This window comes from Mustela erminea, chromosome 8 (assembly GCF_009829155.1).
Source record: "Mustela erminea isolate mMusErm1 chromosome 8, mMusErm1.Pri, whole genome shotgun sequence".
Classification (NCBI taxonomy): domain Eukaryota; kingdom Metazoa; phylum Chordata; class Mammalia; order Carnivora; family Mustelidae; genus Mustela; species Mustela erminea.
The window spans coordinates 2,975,817-2,998,474 of record NC_045621.1 but is presented as its reverse complement, the minus strand read 5'-3'; the positions used below and the strand labels follow the sequence as shown (position 1 = coordinate 2,998,474).

The 22,658-nt window shown below is 39.1% G+C and overlaps 1 protein-coding gene across 6 annotated transcripts in view; it reads left to right on the top strand.

Moving 5' to 3' along the window:
- HIBCH (3-hydroxyisobutyryl-CoA hydrolase) overlaps window positions 1-22,658 on the top strand; it is a 95,872-nt gene that overhangs the window by 51,317 nt on the left and 21,897 nt on the right. For all 6 annotated transcript variants that reach the window (XM_032354176.1, XM_032354171.1, XM_032354172.1 and 3 more), the window contains 3 exons: window positions 3,736-3,814; window positions 17,961-18,106; window positions 20,030-20,116. In XM_032354176.1, the coding sequence (XP_032210067.1) occupies window positions 3,736-3,814; window positions 17,961-18,106; window positions 20,030-20,116 (312 nt within the window). The remainder of the gene's footprint in view (window positions 1-3,735; window positions 3,815-17,960; window positions 18,107-20,029; window positions 20,117-22,658) is intronic.

Below are 22,658 nucleotides of genomic sequence, written 5' to 3'. Positions count from 1 at the left end.
TTTAATGTTATGGTGCTTGAGTTCCTGGGCTCTTGGAAGGCATCACGCGGGAAGAGAATCCGGAGTGACCCGAGTGCAGGTGAATGCAGTAGAGGGATGACCCTGATCACTGGTGGGGGCAGGTCGCATCTGTGTGTCAGGGAGAAGAGAAAGAGCAACTCCTGCGACGAAGGAAGACCAGGCGAGTAGGTGTCTCAAAGTCACGTGTTTCCTGAAGTGGGGACAAGGCAGCTTCGCCGCATGCTGTGAGATGCCTAGTTCGATGAGCGGAGATTCGAGTAGTGGGTTCGGCGGGATGCAGGGGGAGAGTGTTTGAGGAGAGTTAGGAATTAGAATGACATCTTACATTTGGGGAACGAGTCTGCACAGCGTGACCATTAATAGAATAAAATTGAAGACTTTGAAGGCTTTTTCATCTAGCAAAGGGTACCAGCTCAGATTAATGGTTAAAAAGTGTGTAACAGTAAATTTTGAAAGTTCCAAGGGGGACTTATTGTAAACAATCTATAGTGGGTTCTTTTATATAAGATGCAAAAATTAGCTCTGAATCTGCCACAGAGTTCCTACATCCTTTTCAGTGCTGATCAGCGTTTATATTCTTAGTACCTCCAAGTTCAGTGGCTAGCATTTTTTCCAGCCTTCTTCGTAATTAAAAGGTCTTTAAAATTGGCTCTTAATGGTACTTGTGTCAAGTATCTCTTATTCTGAAAGCTCATTAATAAGTCCTTCCTAAAATCTTGGAGTCTTTGATTTCGCTCATTTTATCAGTTATGGGTGAAACAAAGTGTATTATGTAATACAAGATAACTGAATCTGTAGTTTCTACATCAAAAAATACGGGGCTCGTAAGTTTCTTTGTCTTTTGATTTCAGGAGGTAGATAAAGCTGGGCTGTTAAATGGTTCTCTTGCCAGACAAGGAATCTTTCAGAAGATGTGATGGAGGGACTGGTCTGGATGAGCAGTGTTAGCAGGAGAAGGCATACGGGCAGCTAGTATCTTGTGTGATGCTGGAGCATGACAGGATGTAGATTGGGTTCTAACTGAAAACGTAGCAAGAGACTTTAATAACTGAAAAGAGCATGAACTTAAACAGACCCAGGAAAGAGAACGGAGCAGTTGTCAGGTGCAGAGGTGACATGGGAATCCCCAGACCAAAATCAGTGGCATCGCTAGATGTCGGAAAACTGAACTAAGAGCTGTGTCTGCTGCTTTCTATAGGTTTGCTTTGTCCTCAGTGTCATGTGCACTGGATGCAGCCTTCTCGGTTCATTCACCGTCACCACGTGTAACTGCTGCTCTAGCTTGGCGGTCACGTCTTTTTCAGTTCAGATTTCAAATGAGTTCTAAGCATTGGCTGTCGTCAACTCACAGCAGCCCACCGTGTTTTGGTTTAAATACCTTAGAGTGAGAACCTTGCCTAGTGCACTTCTCGTCCTCTCCTTTTGTTCCCTGTGCCTTACAGTTCCGGTTTGCCTCCGTTAGCCTCGATCGGCTGCCCTTGGGTGCCCATCCCTGGCTCAGCCACTGCTCAGGGAAGGGCGAAGTCTTTGGGTATATATAGGGCAATGATAAGGCAGACAGTGGCCTTCTCTCGTACGTCTTCCTCACTTTAAAATTATATGATTAATTGAAACTATAAAGGCTTGAACTTTTGGAGGAAGGGCAGGAAGGCCCTGTGGTTAGTGGAATAAGCACACATATGGGAGGTGAAGTCCGAGGTAGGCTGGCCATACTGCGTAGAGCCTTCCAGGCCATGCGCAGTTTCGGGTGTGTTTGTGTGTGTCCACGTTTGTTCGGATATCTATTAGAGATTCATAGGGAAAAATCTGAAGGGTTACGTAACAAATTAGTAATAACTGTTTCTCTGGAAAGAGAGAGGAGGCTAGGATTAGGGTTGTGGTCAGATTTTACCTTTGTATGTAAATATTTGGTAATGGGGGATATAGCCATCGTTGTTTGTGGAATTCAGAGTTAATTAAATAGGTGGGTGGCAATGACCAGAGGAGGTTTGAAGCAGGGTCAGTTCATGAGGCCTGAAGCTGTGCAGCCCCAGGGAGGCAGTTCTGAGCTCTAGGATTCCAAAGAAGAAAGTTGGAGAACTGGGGATCCATTCCAGCTCTTAAGTTCTTAGTAGGATATTCCTGAGCATTAATAACTTGCAGCTACAATGTGATAAACTAAAAGTGGAGAGAATATGAACCAAGGACTTCCAAAATCATAAAGCAATCCTAAAACTAGTAGTGCTTTCTTCATTAAAATTCGTAAGATTTCCTAATCTTGAAGTATATACAGTTGAATTGGGCTCAGCATTGTCAGTTGGCTGTGTCATCATAGAACTCCTATGACATGATATTTGCCTGTACGAAGACTATCAAACATTGTGGATTTAACTTATAAGTGTTAACACTAAGAGATGTAGGTAGTGGCTGAAGAATTTTATTCACTTTCTTGTTTATTTACATGGTCTTCTAAAATTTAAGCTTAGTGCATATAACATGTAAAATTTATAAGAAATGTGTGTGTGTGTTAGTGTTTCTTAAAAGGTTTTAAAGTTTCAAGAAGGTTTATATTTTTATTATTCTTAAAGATTTTATTTTTAAGTGATCTCTAGATTTTTATAAGTAATTTTAATAAGTTTATAAAATTTATAAGAACTTTGTATGTGTTTTTGTGACATAAGAAGGTTTTAAAGTTTCAAGAACCCTTAAGTAATCTCTACACCCCACGTGGGAAAAGTTTCAAGAACTTTTAAATGGCTGAACTCAGTATGAAGACACTTGAAAGAGTTGATGAAATTGTGATGAAAGATTAAAAGAACAAGATAGAAATGAGGCCCGTCTGTTTAATGCTTAGAGACCTCTGAAGTGCCTGATACCGCTCTAAGCACTTTATATGTTTTAACTCATTTAATGCTCTGCGGACGAAGACTGTACTGGTTAAACAGGAACAAGAATGAGAACTACAGTAGTCTAACAGAAGTTCTGAGTAAGGAGAAAAGAACGTAATACAGGGACAGCTTTCGTAGTGTGAGCACTGGTGTTAACTGGGTACTTGGTCCTCACGGGTATACTCTTACTCATTTTACTCAACTGTGTTTTTTTCAGATATGTTTATTCAAAGCTTGCTGTTAAGTTTTCCCTTTTCAGTGACATTTAACAAAGTAGAGATAGACTTCCAGCCAAATCTTATCTTCTAAAACTTGAGTTTCATAATCAGTTTTTAAGAGGTTGGACATTTGACCCTGGTAAATGTTGTATCTGAGAAAAATGATGTTACTAATGTTGGGAACTACGTAATAAATGATGAAACATGTGAATATGTGTGTTAATATGCTAGTCGAGACCACTGAAATTAGCTAGAATAGCTTGGTTGTGCTCTTTTGATGACAGGTTCCACCGGTGACAAGAGTCAGCGGTTCTGGGAACAGTCACCGTTCTGTCATGCTGTACTGGATTTGAAGTAGAGGGAAGCGGGAAGAGGATACTAAGCAAAACATGAAATGCTGATTGAAGACATCTTAGCTAAAACAGTATTCCAGATACCGGCAACACCCATATATTTTTTGTCCAGCGCTCCTAAGTTATGTACTTTAGGGTTTTTCTCCAGTGTATCTCCTAAAAGAAATTCTTGTAGAATATACAGATAGTTTACGTGGTTTAAAATGTTTGTGTGTGTATGAGTTTGCATATCCTTTTTACAGTATCTTTAAACAACTTTTTGCCTTATTTTCCTAGGGAGTTGGTCTCTCAGTTCATGGGCAATTCCGAGTGGCTACTGAAAAGTCTCTTTTTGCGATGCCAGAAACAGCAATAGGTAAACCCCCCAATTTTTCATAATTACTTTTAGAATTATCTTTGGATGCATTTCAGATTACACTGTTGCTAAAGGAATTGATGGAATCTTACTGAGATATAGCAATGAAAGAATCCTTAAAAAGAAATTAGGAAGATACCTGAAAGTTATATTAACTTAGTAGTCATATCCAAAAAACAAAAGAAAAGAATATTTCACTGGCAACACTAACGCACTGGTTGTTAGGAGAAAATGGTCTTGTTTTCAGATCTACAATCCATTTTGATTTATTTATTTATTTTTTTTGAGAGAGAGAGTGTGTCAGAGGTGCGGAGGTGGTGGGACAGAGGGAGAGAGAATCCCAAGCAGGCTCCACGCTCAGCTCGATCTCTCATCCCTGAGACCATGACCTGAGCAAAATCAGTAGTTGGACACTTAACCAACTGAGCCACCCAGGTGCCCCCATTTTGAAATTTTTGTTCATGCTGTAAAATATGGATCAAAGATATAAATCAATTTTTATGATTCTGCACATAGAGATACAGGCATTCACACACTACATTTTGAAAAAGCTGTTGGCTTTTGTACCTTGGTATGCATTATATTGGTGCCAACACAACAGTCTTGATTACTGTTGCTTAATAGTAGAAATCAGGTAGTGATAATTCTCCCATTTTGTTGTTTCCCACAAGTTATATTAGCTATAAAGATCCTTTGTATTTCAATATGAATTTCTGAGTCAGTTTGTCAATTTCAACTTAAAAAGTCTGCTAGGATTCGATTAGGATTGTCTAAAATTTAAGGAGAATTGACAACAATATAGAATCTTCGACCTGAGAGCAAGGTATATCTCCCATTTATTTAGGTCTTCTTTAATATCTCTAAGCCAAGTTTTGTAGTGTATAGGTCTTACATACCCTTTGTCAGATTTTTCCTTATCTATTTCATATTGTTTGTTACTATTTTAAAAATTCATTTCTGACTTTTAGTTACGAGTATAGAGAAATACCACTTATTTTTTTAATGAAGCATAATTGACATACAGTATCTTAGTTTAAGGTGTACATCATAGTGATTCTATACTTTTATACATCACAGAATGATTCCCACAAGAAGTGTAGAGCCAACTGTCACCATACAAAGTTATTATATTGTTGACTATATTTCCTACACTGTAGATTTTATCTCCATGACTTACTTATTTTGTAAGTGAAAGTTTGTACTGCTTAATCTCCTTCATCTGTTTTGCTTGCCCTCAATCAATCCCCATTGTGTTAACCGAAAGTTTGTTTCCTGTATTTCTGTTTTGTTTTGTTTTTTAGATTCTACACATAAATGAAATCACATGGTATTTGTCCTTCTCTGATTTATTTCACTTAGCATAATACCTCTAGCTCTATCCATACTGTTACAAATGGCAAGAGTTCATTCCTTTTTTGTGGCAAAGTAATATTCCATTGTATGTGCATGTGTACCACATCTTTTTTATCCCTTCTTCTGTTGATGGACACTTCGGTTGCTTCCATGTCTGGGCTAATGCTACAGTGAACATAGCGGCAAATGTATTTCCCTGCATTGGTATTTTTATATTTTTTCTGATATATACCCAGAAGCGGAATAGCTGGATTATGGGGTAGTTCTGTTTTTAATTTTTTGAGGAACCCCAATACTTTCCACAGTGGCTGCACCAATTTCTATTCCCACCAGCGGTGCATGAGGGTTCCCTTTTGTCCACATCCTCACCAACAGTCGTTTTTGGCTTTTTTGAGGGTAGCCGATCTGACAGGTGTGAGGTGGTATCTCGTTGTGGTTTTCCTATAAAATTTTATTTCACTTTTTAAATTAAGTTTTTATTTTAATTCTAATAAAGTTAACGTACAATGTTATCTTAGTTTCAGGTGTATCATATATTGATTTAATACTTCCATACATCACCCAGTATTTCGGTACTCAGCAAAAGTAGTCTCCTGAGTCCATCCCCAAAACCCACCAATTATTTTATCCATCCCCCATCCACCTCCTCTCTGGTAACCACCAGTTTATTCTCTGTAGTTGAGTCTGTTTCTTGGTTTCTCTCTCTCTCTCTCTCTCTCTCTCTTTTTCCTTTGCCCATTTGTTTTTTAAACTCTACATATGAGAGAGAACATATGGTGCTTGTCTTTCTGTGACTCACTTATTTTGCTTAGCATTATACTCTCTAGCTCCATCCATGTCATTACAAATGGCAAGGTTTCATTCTTTTTTATGGCTGAATATTCCTCTGTGTGTGTGTGTGTGTGTGTGTGTGTGTGTGTGAGTGTGTGAGTGATCTCTCTATCCAGTCATTCATCTATCAATGGACATTTGGGCTGCTTCCACTATTTGACTGTTGTAAATAATGCTGCTATAAACATAGGGGTACATATAGCCCATCAAATTAGTGTTTTTGTATTTTGGGGGGTAAATACCCAGTAGTACAAATACTGGATTATAGGATAATTCTATTTTTAACTTTTTGAGGAACCCCCCATACTGTTTTCCACAGTGGCTGTACCAGTTTGCACTCCTACCAACAGTGCAAGAGGGTTCCATTTTCTCCACATCCTTGACAACGCTTGTTTCTTGTATTTTTGATTTTAACCATTCTGTGGGGTGGTATCTCATTGTAGTTTTGATTTGTATTTCCCTGATGATGAGTGATGTCGAGCATCTTTTCATGTGTCTGTTGGCCACCTGGATGTCTTTGGAGAAATGTCTGTTCATGTCTTCCCATTTTTAATTGGATTATTTGTTTTTTTGGGGTGTTGAGTTGTATAAGTTCTTCATATATTTTGGGTACTAATCCCTCATCATATATGTCATTTGCAAATATCCTTTCTCATTCAGTAGGTTGCCTATTAGTTTTGTTGATTATTTAAATGTCTTCTCCCACTTAGGAGGTTTCTTTCAGTTTTGTTGTTTCCTTCACTGTGCAGAAGCTTTTTATTTTGATGTAGTTCCAATAGTTTAATTTTTGCTTTTATTTCCCCTGCCTCAGGAGATATATCTAGAACAATGTTGTTATGGCTGATGTCAGAGAAATTACTGCCTATGCTCTCTTGTAGGATTTTTATGGTTTCAGGTCTCACATTTAGGTCCTTAATCCATTTTGTGTGTGGTGTAAGAAAGTGGTCCTGTTTTGCTCTTTTGTGTGTTGTCGTCCAGTTTTCCTAATGCCACTTATTAAAGAGACTGTCTTTTCCCCATTGTATTTTTTCCTTCATTCTTGTAGATAAATTGACCATTTATGTGTGGTTTTATTTCTGAGCTCTCTATTCTATTGCATTGATCTATGTGTCTGTTGTTGTGTGAGTACCATACTGTTTTAATTTGTATAGTTTTGTAGTACAGTTTGAAATCAAGGAGCATGATACAACTTGTTGAATTATATGGATGTTGAATTATATGATACAATTATCTTACGGAGTTTCCCTCTTATGTGACTTTGTCTTTCTCTTGCTGCTTTTAAGGTTCTTTATTTTTAAGGTTTGTTACTTTTAATTATTATGTCTTGGTGTGGGTCTCTTTGGGTTCATCTTGTTCGGGACTTTCTTTGATTCTAGGACCTGGATGTCTGTTTCCTTTCCTGGGTTAGGCAAGTTTTTGGCCATTATTTCCTCAAATAAGTTTTCTGCCCCTTTTTCTTCTCCTAGGGCCCCTATAATGTAAAAAATACGTACACTTGATGTTTTCATCTCTAAAGCTCCTCTCAATTTTTTAAAATTATTTTTTCTTTTTGTTGTTCTGATTAGGTAATTTCTACTATTCTGTCTGCCAAATGCGGATTTGTCCTTCTGTATCATTTCAGTTATTTTTCACCTCTGGTTCTTGTATTTTCTCTTTGTTGAATTTCCTTCCTTCTTAAGTGCAGTGAGCATCTTTACGACTAATACTTGGAAATCTTTATCAGGTGCTTTACCTGATAAATTACTTACCTCTGTTTCCTTAAGGTTTCCCCCCCTCCAGGGTTTTTTCTTCTTTGTTTGGAACATCTTCCTCGGTCTCCTCATTTTGTTTGACTTTCTGTGTTTGTTTCTGTGCATCAGAATAGCTACCTACCTCTCTCAGTCTTGAAGGCGTGACCTTGAGCAGGAGCATCCTCTGTGTAGACTGGTAAACCTGGCAGCATTGGCTAGTTGGAGCTGGAGTAGGGCTGGGCTAAGAGTATGCTGCTCTGGGGTTACCTTGACAGGACACCTGTGGCTGGGGTGGGTACCTTTAGCAGACAGCTAGAATGTGTGTGGGCTAGGGATCTGAGACTTGCTAGGGCAGTCCTAGTAGGTTGGCGAGAGTGCCCAGACCCTAATCCTGTCTGCACTGTGAAGGTGGATTGGTGGGGGGGGAGAGGGAGGGTGGAATGTAAAATATGGTGCTTGTTGACACCTCTGACCCCAGAGAGTTCCAGCCTGAGAGTCCCTGCCCATTTGTAGGGTTAGTAAGTAGATTTTCATCACTTACATTCTAATTGCTCTTTAAACAGCTGTGTTTGTTTCATTTTTTTTTTTCTTCCACTGTGGGTGAGCTTGTGCAGGGGCCCCTCACTGATGTCCCTCCTTACCATAAGGCATTACATTGGGTATGGTTTCCTGTGGTTACTGTCTGTATCTCCGTCTCTCCTGCTGTTGTATATGTGGTTCCCCCATAAATTTTTTTGTGCAGAAGCTGTTCAGTTAGTTCATTTTCAACAGGAATTGCTCTACATGTAGATGTAGATTTACTGTGTCTGTGGAAGAAGGTGAATTCAGGATCTTCCTAAGCTCCCATCTTGGACTGCCACCTGAAGTACAGTTGATTGTGTATTGACTTTGTGGCCTACAAACTTCCTAACTCATTTATTAGCTCTGGTAGTTTTTTTTGTAGATTGTATTATATTTTTTATATAAATGATTACATCATTTGCAAATAAAGTCATGTTTACATTTTCCTTTCCAATCTGGATACTCTTTATTTTCCTTGCCTTAATACCCTGGGTAGAACTCCCATTACAATGTTGAACAGAGGTGACTGTGGGCATTCTTGTCTTCTTCTTGATCTTAGGGAAAACATTCAGTCCTTCAGATACGTGGGAAGTAAAGTGTAAGTTTATCGTAGGTACACTTTATCAGGATAAAGATGTTTTCTTCTATTCCGAAATTGCTGAGGGTTTTTATTAGGAATGGATTTTGAATCTAAAAAGCCAAAACTTTTTCTGCATCAGTTGATTTTCTTTTTTAGTTAATGGTGAATTGCTTTGACTGATTTTTCAACATTAAACTAGCCTTGCATTCCAGGGATAAATCTCACTCAGGTATGAGGTGTTATATTTTTTATATGTTGTTAGGTTTGAGATACTCAAATTTTATTTGGAATTTTTGCATCTGTGTTCATGAAAGACATTGGTTTATGGTTTTCTTATAATGTCCTTGCTTCCTTCTGGTATGGGGGTAATGCTAGCATCATTTTCTGGAGGAATATCTAGAATTGGTATAATTTTTTCTGTGTTTGGTAGAATTCATCAGTGAAGCCATCTAGATCTGAAATTTTCTTTGGCAGAAGGTTTTCAACCATAAATTCAAAGTTTTTAATATATGTAGGGCTATTCAAATTATCTATTTCTTGTACAAACTTAGGTAAGGTTCATCTTTTAAGAAATTTGTCCAATTTATTAGCATAATGTTTTTCGTAAAGTGAAAACTTTTGTGGGGGACATACCTCAGTCCATAAAAGGGATTTTTCAGCATATAGATCAGCAAGCCATAATGCTAAGGAACTGTGTTTGTAGGAATGGTCTAAGATCAAGGCTAGGCATAGTAGCATGTAGAGGTCAGGCAAAGGAAGTAGACCCAGCAAGGGGGAATGGAAAGAAGCAGCCATTGAGACAGGGGCAAAAAGAGAGAATGTAGTTCCCAGAACAGAGGAACGTATTTCAGGACAGAATGTGTTTTCACTTGGGCAGAGGGCTACTGAGGCTGTAGGGCAGGTAGTATATAGTGTAGAATGCATGTAGAGTGTACAACGTTGGGGAACTGAAAGAAGAACAGAGTGGCTGGAATGTGGTAAATGAGTAGTAAGAGATATACTTGAGAAAGTGGTTGGGGGCCTTGAAGACTCTGATAAAGTATTGGTTTTAATCTAAGAAAAATAGTTATGGAAGAGTTTTAAGCAGTAGAAGGCAAAACTCTTACGAAGATCTGTGTTATTAAAAAGATCACTCTGGCTAGTGTATGGAGAAATTTCAGGAGAAGGAATCAGTAGATCATAATCACTGGGGCGTGTTAAAAGGGTGGTATGAGAAGGTGTCAAAACTGGATGGTTGTGCACTTTTTGAGGTAAGTGATACTAGAAGAGAGATGATAGGAAGTAATGAATTCAGATTTAGAACTATCTTATTTGAGGTGCTACGAGATATGTACAGTAGAATGCTGCTAATTTTTTCAAGTCTAGGAATGTTTTGGCAAGTAGAACTGGAAAGAATTTGGGTGCTTGTATTTTTATCTCAATTTCATTAAATGAAGCAATCTTAGAATAGATATCTGGATTATAAAACTAGAGGATCACAGTTGTTTAAGGACCTCTTAAGTACAAAGAAGTCGTATACTGGCATGTATTTGCATATATGCTATTTTGGTTGTTACCAGTAGAAGGAATAAGGGAATTTAAAAAAAAGAAAAGGTGGCTAAGAAAAGAGTAAATGCAAGTGATTTTATTAAGTATAAACATTCTTGGTGTAGGACTAAAGATTATTGCATCACTTTAAATATCTTGAATGCTAGGGAGGAGTCGATATGGCGGAGGAGTAGCAGACTGAGACGACATCAGGTAGCAGGAGATCAGCTAGATAGTTTATCAGAGCATTTCGAACACCTACAAATCCAACAGGGGGTCGAAGAGAAGAAGAGCAGCAATTCTAGAAATAGAAAATCGACCACTTTCTGAAAGGTAGGACTTGTGGAGAATGTGAATCCAAAGCAATGGGAAGATAGACCACGGGGTGGGGGCGGGGGGCTGGCTCCCGGCAAGTGGCGGACCAACGGAGCACAAAATCAGGACTTTTTAAAAGTCTGCTCCACAGAGGGACATCATTCCAGAGGCTTAGCGGGAGTGGAGCCCTAGTGGGAACAGTGTGGTCTTAGGTCCCACGGGGTCACCAGAGGATTGGGGGTGTCTGAGTGCTGCAGAGCTCACAGGTATTAGAGCAGGGAAGCCGGCTACAGATATGGAGCCCAGGAGTGAGCTCTCAGCTCGGGGTTACCTTAAACTGTGATCCATGGCACAATGAGGCCTCTGCTCCTTGAGCAGGGCTCCCACAAGTGCAGATACGGGGAGACCTTCCAGGACGAGCAGCAGTGATCTGCTGGGTTTGGAGACTTCAGGCGGGGCTGTGTGCCAGAGACAAGAGACGTTTGCTCACAGGCTGGGTGAGCTCAGCGCACAGCTGGAGACCAGGGAGACAGGAGTGATTGAGAGCTTTTCTCTGCGGAGTGGGGCCCTGAGCTTTTGGCTCCTCTGGGCTGGAGAGTGGGAGGCCACCTTTTCATTCCCATCACCTAGAATTCTACAGAAAGCGGAAAGCGTTCAGGGAACAAAAGCTGCCGAGAGCGAACCTGAGCAGATTACTTAGCCTGGCCCCTGACAAGGTGGTGCAATTCTGCCTCTCGGGCAAAGATACTTGAGAATCACTACAACAGTCCTCTCCCCCAGAAGATCAGCAAGAAATCCAGCCAAGACCAAGCTCGCTTATCAAGGAAAACAGTGGAATTCCAGAGGAGGAGAAAGCAAAGCATGGAATTCATGGCTTTCTCCCCATTATTCTTTAGTCTTGCAAAGTTAATTAATTTTTTAAAATTTTATTTTTTTCTTATTCTAATTTTTTTAAACTTTTACTATTTCCACTTTTAATGTTTTTAAACTAGTTTATCTTAACAGTAGCTTTCATAAAAAATAAAAATCTTTTTGAACCTTCATTATTATAGTCATAGTTTATCCTTCATGTATCTAACTTTACTTTTTGTATACACATAGAGATTTTTCCTTCTAAAAAATTTTGGGATACAACTTCTTCTAATAGATCAAAATATACCCTAAATCTGGCACAGGACTTTGTTCTAGTCTTCAGCCTGAGCAAATTCTCTCCACTTTCTTTTTCTTTCTTTTCCCAACCAACTTATCTTATCAACTCCTTTTTTAGAATTTTTAAAAAAATTTTCATCTTTACAGTCATATTCCATCCCTTCATCATATTTACCTTTGTGTGTGTGTGTGTGTAATATTTTTCTTGCTTTAAAATTTTGGGAAGTAGTTTCTTCTAAGAGACCAAAGTACTCCCAAAATTAGATGGGTGGCTCTGTACTATTCACCAGTCTAATATCTATATTTTCTTCTTCTTTTAAAAAAAATTTTTTTTAACTTTTTACCCCCTTTCTTCCCCCCATGATTTGGGGTCTCTTCTGATTTGGTTAACACACATTTCTGTGGGGTCTTTGCCACCCTTTTAGTATTTTATTCTCTCCTTCATATATTAATCTGGATAAAATGACAAGGTGGAAAAACTCACCACAAAAAAAAGAACAAGAGGCAGTACCAAAGGCTAGGGACCTAATCAATATAGACATTAGTAACATGTGTCACATCTAGAGTTCAGAATGATGATTCTAAAGGTGGAAGCTCGGCTTGAAAAAGGCATGGAAGATATTAGAGAAAGCCTGTTTGGAGAAATAAAAGTCCTTTCTGAAGAAATAAAAGAACTAAAATCTAACCAAGCTGAAATCAAAAAAGCTATTAGTGAGGTGCAGTCAAAAATTTAAAAAAAAAAATCAAAAGCAGGCTCTTACTGCTAGGATAAATGAGGCAGAACAGAGAATTAGTGATACAGAAGACTAAAACATGGGGAATAAAGAAGCTGACCACAAGAGAGACAGACAACTACTGGACCACAGGAGGAAAATTTGAGAGATAAGCGATACCATAAGATGAAACATTAGAATAATTGGGATTCCAGAAGAATAGAGAGAGGGGAGAGCAAAAGGTATATTGGAGCAAATTATTGTAGAGAATTTCCCCAATATGGCAAAGGGAACAAGCATCAAAATCCAGGAGGCACAGAGAACCCCCCTCAAAATCAATAAGAACAGGTCCACACCCCGTCATCTAATAGTAAAACTTACAAGTCTTAGTGACAAAGAGAAAATCCTGAAAGCAGCCCTGGACAGGGAGTCTGTAACATACATGGTAACAATATTAGATTGGCAGCAGACTTACTCACAGAGGCCTGGCAGGCCAGAAAGAACTGGCATGATATATTCAGAGCACTAAATGAGAAAAACATGCAGCCAAGAATACTATATCCAGCTAGGATATTACTGAAAGTCAGAGATATAAAAAGCTTCCAGGACAAAAACTGAAAGAATTTGTAAACACCAAACCAGCTCTACAGGAAATATTGAAAGGGGTCTGCTAAGCAAAGAGACGGCCTCAAAGTCGTAGACCAGTAAAGAATGGAGACAATATACAGTAACAGTCACCTTACAGGCACTACAATGACAGTTAAATTCATATCTCTCAGTAGTTATGCTGAATGTAAATGGGCTGAATGCCCCAATCAAAAGACACAGGGTATGAGAATGGATTAAAAAACAAAACAAAACAAAAAACCAACAATATGCTGTCTACAAGAAACTTATTTTAGACCCAGAGACACCTCCAGATTTAAAGCGAGGGGGTGTAAAACAATTTACCATGCTAATAGACATCAGAAGAAAGCTGGGGTGGCAATCCTTTTATCAGATCAATTAGATTTTAAGCCAAAGACTATAATAAGAGATGAGGAAGGACACTATATCATACACAAAGGGTCTGTCCAACAAGAAGATACAATTTTAAATGTCTATGCCTCTAACATGGGAGCAGCCATTTACATAAACCAATTAATAACAAAATCAAAGAAACATAACAATAATACAATTATAGTAGGGGACTTTAACACCCCCCTCACTGAAATGGACAAATCATCCAAGCAAAAGATCAGCAAGGAAGTAAAGGCCTTAAATGACACACTGGACCATATGGAGATCACAGATACATTCAGAAATTCCATCCCAAAGCAACAGAATATGCATTCTTCTCTAGTGCACATGGAACATTCTCCAGAATAGATCACATCCTGGGTCACAAATCAACTGGTACCAGAAGATTGGGATCATTCCCTGCATATTTTCAGACCATAGTGCTCTGAAGCTAGAATCTAATCACAAGAGGAAATTTGGAAAGAACCCAAATACATGGAGGCAAAAGAGCATCCTTCTAAAGAATGAATGGTTCAACCAAGAAATTAAAGAAGAATTGAAAAAATTCATGGAAACAAATGATACTGAAAACATAGCAGTTCAAAATCATTGCACAGGTAGTCCTGAGAGGAAAATATATTGCGATACAAAGCTTTCTCAAGTAACAAGAAAGGTCTCAAATACACAACCTAACCCTAAGTATATAGGAGCTGGAGAAAGAACAGCAAAGAAAGCCTAAACCCAGCAGGAGAAGAAAAATAATAAAGATCAGGGCAGAAATCAATGAAATAGAAACCAAAAGAACAGAAGAACAAATCAACAAAACTAGAAACTGGTTCTTTGAAAGAATTAATAAGATTGATAAACCCCTGGCCAGCCTTATCAAAAAGAAAAGAGAATGGCCCCAAATAAATAAAGTCGTGAACGAAGGAGGAGAGATCACAACCAACACCAAAGAAATACAAACAATTATAAGAACATATTATGAGCAAGTATACACCAGAAAATTGGACAATCTCAAAGAAATGGATGCATTCCTAGAGACATATAAACTACCACAACTGAACCAGGAAGAAATAGAAAACCTGAACAGACCCATAACCAGTAAGGAGATTGAAGCAGTCATCAAAAATCTCCAAACAAACAAGAGCCCAGGGCCAGACGGCTTCCCAGGATAATTTAAACATTTAAAGAAGAATTAATTCTTACTCTTCTGAAACTCTTCCAAAAAATAGAAGTGGAAGGAAAACTTCCAAACTCATTTTATGAGGCCAGCATTACCATGATCTCCAAACCAGACAAGATCCCATCAAAAAAGAGAATTACAGACCAATATCCTTGATGAACATAGATGCAAAAATTCTCACCAAAATACTAGCCAATAGGATCCAACAGTACATTAAAAGGATTATTCACCACGACCAAGTGGGATTTATTCCCGGGCTGCAAGGTTGGTTCAACATCTGCAAATCAATCAATGTGATAGAATACATTAATAAAAGAAGGAACAAGAATCATATGATATTCTCAATAGATGCTGAAAAAGCATTTGACAAAGTACAGCATCCCTTCCTGATCAAAATTCTTCAAAGTGCGGGGATAGAGGGCACATACCTCAATACCATCAAAGCCATCTATGAAAAACCCACAGCAAATACTATTCTCAGTGGGGAAAAACTGAGAGCTTTTCCACTAAGGTCAGGAACATGGCAGGGATGTCCACTCTCACCGCTGCTATTCAACATAGTACTAGAGTCCTAGCCTCAGCAATCAGACAACAAAAAGAAATAAAAGGCATCCGAATTGGCAAAGAAGAGTCAAACTCTCATTCTTTGCAGATGATATGATACTTTATGTGGATAACCCAAAAGACTCCACTCCAAAATTGCTAGAACTTATACAGGAATTCAGTAAAGTGTCAGGATATAAAATCAATGCACAGAAATCAGTTGCATTTCTATACACCAACAGCAAGACAGAAGGAGAAATTAAGTAGTCAATCCCATTTACAATTGCACCCAAAAGCGTAAGATACCTAGGAATAAACCTAACTGAAGAGGCAAAGAATCTGTACTCAGAAAACTATAATGTACTCATGAAAGAAATTGAGGAAGACACAAAGAAATGGGAAAAAGTTCCATGCTCATGGATTAAAAGAAAATGTCTTTTAATCATTTTGTGAAATGATTAAAAGTCATTTTAATTGTGAAATGTCTGTGCTACCTAAAACAATCTACATGTTTAATGGAATCCCTATCAAAATACCATCAATTTTTTCTTTCAAAGCAATGGAACAAGTAATCCTAAAATTTATATGGAACCAGAAAAGACTTCAAGTAGCCAGAAGAATGTTGAAAAGGAAAGCCAGAGTTGGTGGCTTCACAATTCCAGACCTCAAGCTCTATTACAAAGTTGTCATCATCAACACAGTATGGTACTAGCACAAAAACAGACTCATAGATCAATGGAATGGAATAGAGAGCCCAGAAATGGACCCTCAACTCTATAGTCAACTAATTTTTGACAAAGCAGGAAACAATGTCCAATGGAAAAAAGATAGTCTCTTCAACAAATGGTGTTGGGAAAATAGGACAGCCACATGCGGAAAAGTTAAACTGGACCATTTCCTTATACCACACACAAAAATAGAGTCAAAATGGATGAAAGACCTCAATGTGAGAGTGGAATCCCTCAAAATCCTTGAGGAGAAAGCAGGCAGCAACCTCTTTGACCACAGCCCCAGCAACTTCTTCCTAGAAATATCACCAAAGTCAAGGGAAGCAAGGGCAAAAATGAACTGTTGGGACTTTATGAAGATCAAAAGCTTTTGCACAGCAAAGGAAACAGTTAACAAAACCAAAAGACAACTGATAAAATGGGAGGAAATATTTGCAAATGACATATCAGATAAAGGGCTAGTATCCAAAATCTATAAAGAGCTTCTCAAATGCAACACCCAAAGAACAAATAATCCAGCCAAGGACATGAACAGACATTTCTGCAAAGAAGAGATCTAGATGGCCAACAGACACATGAAAAAGTGCTCCACATCACTCGGCATCAGGGAAATACAAATCAATGAGATACCACCTCATACCAGTCAGAATGGCTAAAATTAACCAGTCAGTAAATGACAGATGCTGGTGAGGATGCGGAGAAAGGGGAACCCTCTTACACTGTTGGTGGGAATGCAAGCTGGTGCAGCCATTCTGGTAAACAGCATGGAGGTTCCTCAAAAAGTTGAAAATAGAGCTACCTTATGACCCAGCAATGGCACTACTGTATATTTATCCTAAAGATGAAAATGTAGTGATCCAAAGGGGCACAGGTACCCGAATATTCATAGCAGCAATGTCCACAGTAGCCAAACTATGGAAAGAACCTAGATGTCCATCAACAGATGAATGGATAAAGAAGATGTGGTGTGTGTATATATATATATGCATATACAATGGAATACTATGCAGCCATCAAAAGAAATGAAGTCTTGCCATTTGCAATGACATGGATGGAACTAGAGAGTATTATGCTGAGTGAAATAAGTCAGTCAGAGAAAGACGATTATCATATGATCTCCCTGATATGAGGAAGTAGAGATGCAAGATGGAGGGCTTGGGGGGTAGTAAATGAATAAATGAAACAAGATGGGATCAGGAGCTAGACAAACTGTAAGAGACTCTTAATCTCACAACAAACTGAGGGTTGCAGGGGGGAGGGGGTTAGGAAGAAGGTAGTGGGGTTATGGACATTGGGGAAGGTATGTGCTATAGTGATTGCTGTGAAGTGTGTAAACCTGGTGATTCACAGACCTTTACCCCTGGGGCTAATAATGCATTATATGTCAATAAAAATAAATAAATAAGTAATAAATAAAGTATCTTGAATGCTAGATAATTAACAATAAACTATGATTTGAATGGTTTTAATGAATATTCACATAGCTTTAGATTATGCATATTTTTCTTTGCTTATCATTTGGAAAGAAAACATTTTTTTATTTAAATTCAAAGAGCCAACATATATTGCATCATTAGTTTTTGATATAGTGTTCAGTGACTTATTTTCATTTATTACTGTTTCAGAAATTATTAAAAATAGTAATAAGGAAATTTTAGGTAACGTTTCATGAGTACTACTTATATACAGAACATTATGCCATCAAATACTTTATTGACTTCTGTAGAAATGAAACATGAAAAATTTGAAAAATACCCAAGTTAGAACAATATAATAGTTGTCTTCTGTGATATTTATTGCATTGGAAAGTACTTAGTAATATTTTTAGTATAGATTCAAATACCAGAGAGAAATGGCCATTTGATCTCAAAGAGTTCTATTCGTCTTTTTAATTTGAATCAGTATGATCTCTTTTCATTATTTAATAACAGGACTGTTCCCTGATGTGGGTGGAGGTTATTTCTTGCCACGACTTCGAGGAAAACTTGGCTACTTCCTTGCATTAACAGGATTCAGGCTGAAAGGAAGAGATGTGTATGCAGCAGGAATTGCTACACATTTTGTAGATTCTGAAAAGGTAATTACTTGGATTGTATGTTGTGTTGTTGGAATAACTTGTATTGCACCGGAAGTCTAAGTGGTTGAGATCCCAGGCTTTGGTTAGATGTGGGTCTGAATCCAGGATCTAATGTTTAAAGCTCTGTGACCTTTGGGAAGGTAATTAAGCTCTCCAATCATGTTTTCTCATGTGTAAAATGGAGATAAATATGTCTGGATTCAGGACTGTTTTGCTTGGTACCTTCAGTGAATATTTTTTCATGAATAATTACACTTAGGGTAAAAAAAAAAAAAACCTACTTTAAGGAATTCTAATATAGAAGAATCTAAAATTATATATGAAAAGATAAACTTTTATTTTATAAAAACATTTTTGAAAGGTCCTCTTGGTTGTGAGTTTCCCTGCTAGTGCATTTAAGAGTTAAATTTGTAAAATATGGTTTTAAAAACTTTTCTAAAGGCTGTTGCAAGGGACACATACTACTTAGCTTTGTTCTTTTTTTTTTTTAACAGTGTGCCCAATTTTCTTAGCACAGAATAGCACAGTGGCAAAGAATGTACAAACACCTTAGAGTTAAATCCTAGCTTGAATTGAGCCTCTTGTCCCCTAGTTTGCCCGTCTCTAAGTGGGGATGGTAGTTCCTCCCATAGTAGTTGAATCTCTTTGTGGTTAGTGTAGCAGAAAATCCGGTCTTAGGTGGTTTTGCCTCAGAATTTCCATCAAGAAATTTGGGGTTTATTTTGCTTCAGCTGGGAGCTCCCTGTCCTCGAACAGGCTTCTATTACCCTTCAACCCACGAGCCAGTTAACCTACATCAGCTAGCCCACCTTGCTAGTGTGTGCTGTTTCTGGAACTGTGGGGTGAACTTAGTTTTCCAGGAGGAAGCACATCGATCTCCAAATGGATGTCCGATTCTGAGAGAGGGATGTTCTGGGGTAGGAGAAAGAATGTCACGACAAAATATGAGAACCTTCTATCACATTGTTTCAAGTTTCAGATCTCTCTCCATGTCCGTAGTCACCTTGAGTAGGTGGCTGTCCCATCCTTCCCTTTAGCTGTAACAGGCAGCAAACGTGGGAGTCCATTGTCTACTCTGGAGGGATACCCTTATTACAGTGGAGTTTAGTAAGGATGGGAGAGGGCACTGATCCACACTTACTCCCTTCTTTGTCGGTCTGCCCGCTGGTAATTTCTGCGGTGTGTAGACTGCCACTCGCAGGGCCTGCCCGGGGGAACAGAAATGGGTCGTGAATGTTAGGGATGAAACTGGAGGTGGGTCCAAAAGATAAAAGGTAAATAACCATCTGTCTCATCTGACAAAGAATATGAGACAAAGAATGTAGAGAAAATACTCAGCGGATTGGAAGGAGGAAAACTGGAAGTTTCCTCATAGAGGTTGCAGTTCAGCTGGGCTTTAAGATGAGGATGGCAGGAAAGGCGTTCTAGGAAGAGTAAACATACTGTGCAAGTGTGCGGGCAGGAAAACCGAGCTGTGTTTTGGAAACTTTCTACTGTTTCTGCTGCTCGCTTGGCTGAGCAGGGATGTGGCTGGAGAGCTAAGTGTGGCCGTTTTACAGAGCTGTGCATTGACTGTAGTACCGTTACCCCCTGTGGCAGTTTTAGTTCAGATTAATTAAAGTCTATCATGCACATCTCTGGTTGCAGTACTGCGTTTCAAGTGTTTCATAGAGAGAAACCAAGACGAATGTCTCTCTCCTCTTTAGTTTCTTCCATCTTTGTCTAGTTCTTTGCAAGGCAACATTTGCTGTGGGAATGTGTGTGCATTTAACTTCAGAGAAAATTGCCTTCCTGATTCAGCTGAAGAGAACACATCATAATTTTAAGACAAGTATTTTTAAAAAGAGTACAAGGTTTTTAAAAAAAAAGTCTCTGTTTTGTACTGGGATTCAAATCTGTCTTCCTTTTTTCCCCCCCTTTTAGTTGGGCATGTTAGAAGAAGATTTGTTAGCCCTAAAATCTCCTTCAAAAGAAAATATTGCAGATGTCTTGGATGCTTACCATGCCAAGGTAATCTTGTCAGTATTCTAGCTTCAGATTTTAATTCATGGGCAGGGGAAATGATTGAAAAATTAGCAGTTGGTGAATATGATAGTTTGTGGATACAAAGGTGCTGGGATTTATTAACGTGAAAGCTTGAGGGAAGGATCAGAGCTTCACATCCAAGAGGATGACTTCTTTGCAGCACAACACAACCTTTATTCTGACTGCTGGTGAATTTCAGCATGTAGCCTTGTGACTGGTCCGCGCAAGGACTTCCTGCAGTGCACTGTGACATTTTTGTAATGGATGGCTCAGTGCTGGTGCTGTTGAGCTGCTAACGTGAAACTGTGGTGCATATCTAAATATAATGACAAGGTCTAATGCAGTGTTCACTTTCAGTTCCTGACTTATGTTCTGTAACTTAAGTTTTCTTTTAAGAGCCAAAAATCTTTAAAACTGTTACATGACATCTAGTAAAACATGATGGGTAGAATACATGCTCTCTTCTAAAACCTCACTAAAATTATAAAAAAGAATAGAAGAGGCACAAATCCCCAAAGACAAACAAAACAGAAAAGGAGCAGGTAGGTATGAGAGGTCAATATTTTGGAAGCTCGAAAACAGAAGGGTGAGGAAAGCTACCCTAGATTTGAGAATACTGCAGTATCTTCTACTTCAGTGGGGGAAGCCAGTAAGAAGCAAGCAGTTCTTGCCCTCTGCCCTCTCTAAGGTCCCAGAGTCCCCAGAAGACTGGGACGTGGAGACGGGCAGAGAAACGAGAGGAGCAGTTGGGCCTCCAGAATTCTCCAGAATTCTCCCTGCTGTAGCACCAACTACCCTTTCATCGCTTGCTGAAGAGTAGAAATTTACTACTTAGGTCCGATCAGACAGACCCACCTGACTGGGGGAGGATGAAGTGAAAGTGCTCTACTAAAAAGAGGCAGAACATAACCAACAGGAAGACCTCCAGCCTCTTTTCCTAGTTGGCTTCCAGACTATTAGATACCCTCTGTCTTGGTCTGGGCGACTATAACAAAAACACCACAGGCTGGGTGGCTTAAACAACGGAAACTTATTTCTCACAGTAGTGGAGGCTGGGAACTCCATGATCAGGTGTCAGATAATTCGATTCTTGGTGAGGACCTGCTCCTGGTTTGCAGATGGACAGACACCTTCTTTGTGTCCTCACACCACAGAGTGAGCTCTTTCAGGTCCTTCTTACAAGGGCACTAATCCCTTCGTGAGGGCTCCACCCTCTTGACCTGATCACCTCAGGGCCCCCTTCCAAGTACCATCACTTTGGGGATTAGAGGTTCAACATGAATTTTGGGGTGACACAAACATTAGGTCAGTAGCTCCATCCCACTCCTAAGCAATACATTCGAAGAAAAAGGAAAAAACCTGTAGAGGTTGACATTTGAGGACCCCCTCCACAATGAAACATCCAGCTCTTTGCCCAGTCTTTTGTGATGCATCAGACAATTGACAGTCCTGTAACTGCGATTGACTTCACACAGGAAGCTCCTTAATTTTAGTACTTCATGCTGAAATTTTTTTATGCCAAGTGTAAAAACAAATTGGTCAAAGCAAAAAAAGGCGCTTTAAGCAAGCAGTGCCGGGAAAAGGACACTTAAAAAAAGAAAGAAAAACTATAGTTGTGAAAACTATAATTGTTCAGATAAGAGGAAAATATTTCATCTGTGAAATAAGAACAGATGGAATACAGCAGTCAAAGAATTTTTTTTAAAATGTGATAATGAAAGGAAAAAACCCCACAAACAGACTGGATTATAGTTGAAGCTTGAGGAAAACTCTAGGAGGACAAAAAGGATAATGAGGTGGAAAACGGAGAGAGGAACACGAGCGGTGTTATTCCAACACGTTTATATCTCATGATTAGGGATTCATGATAGAGAAGAAAAAGGGGAGGACATACTTAGAAAGATAGTCTACAGATTCGTTCAGAACCGAAGAACAGGAGTGTGGGTTGGCGGAGCCCCTGAGGCCTCCGTGCGGCGAGCGGCAAACACGGAGTCCGGGGGTTTCCTCAGCTTTTGTCAGAGCAGTTGACAGTCTCTCATGTTGTCTGTGTAGCGTGGGTCGAAGAGAGTTCTGCTAAATGTGTGGGCATTCGTCTGTGGATGAAGTCATCTTGGCCTTTTTGTTTCTTTCTCAGTAATTTGGATGACAACGTTGATAACATTTTGATCAAATTGATTTGAAATTAAGAAAAAAATTAGGTAAAGGATTATGGATTTTAAAAAAACCCTTCAAGTTTAGAGTGACCTGTTTAATAGTATCAGTGTGAAAGGTAATAAATGCATGGGGAAACACTCCCTGCGTTTTCTGTTATTCTCACACCACTACCGCATTCACAGCTCTTCTGACCCTGGGTGTGTGGCTTTTCTACACACGGAGCAGTTCAGCGCAGCACCACCTGGGTGTCCTGTAGTTCCTTCATTTCCGGAGTGACACTTTCTTCCTGAGGTTAGCAATCCCGCACCCTAGGAGCTTATTCCCACAATACTGACCCCACTTCAGATGCCAGTCACAAGGCCTGTCTTGTCAC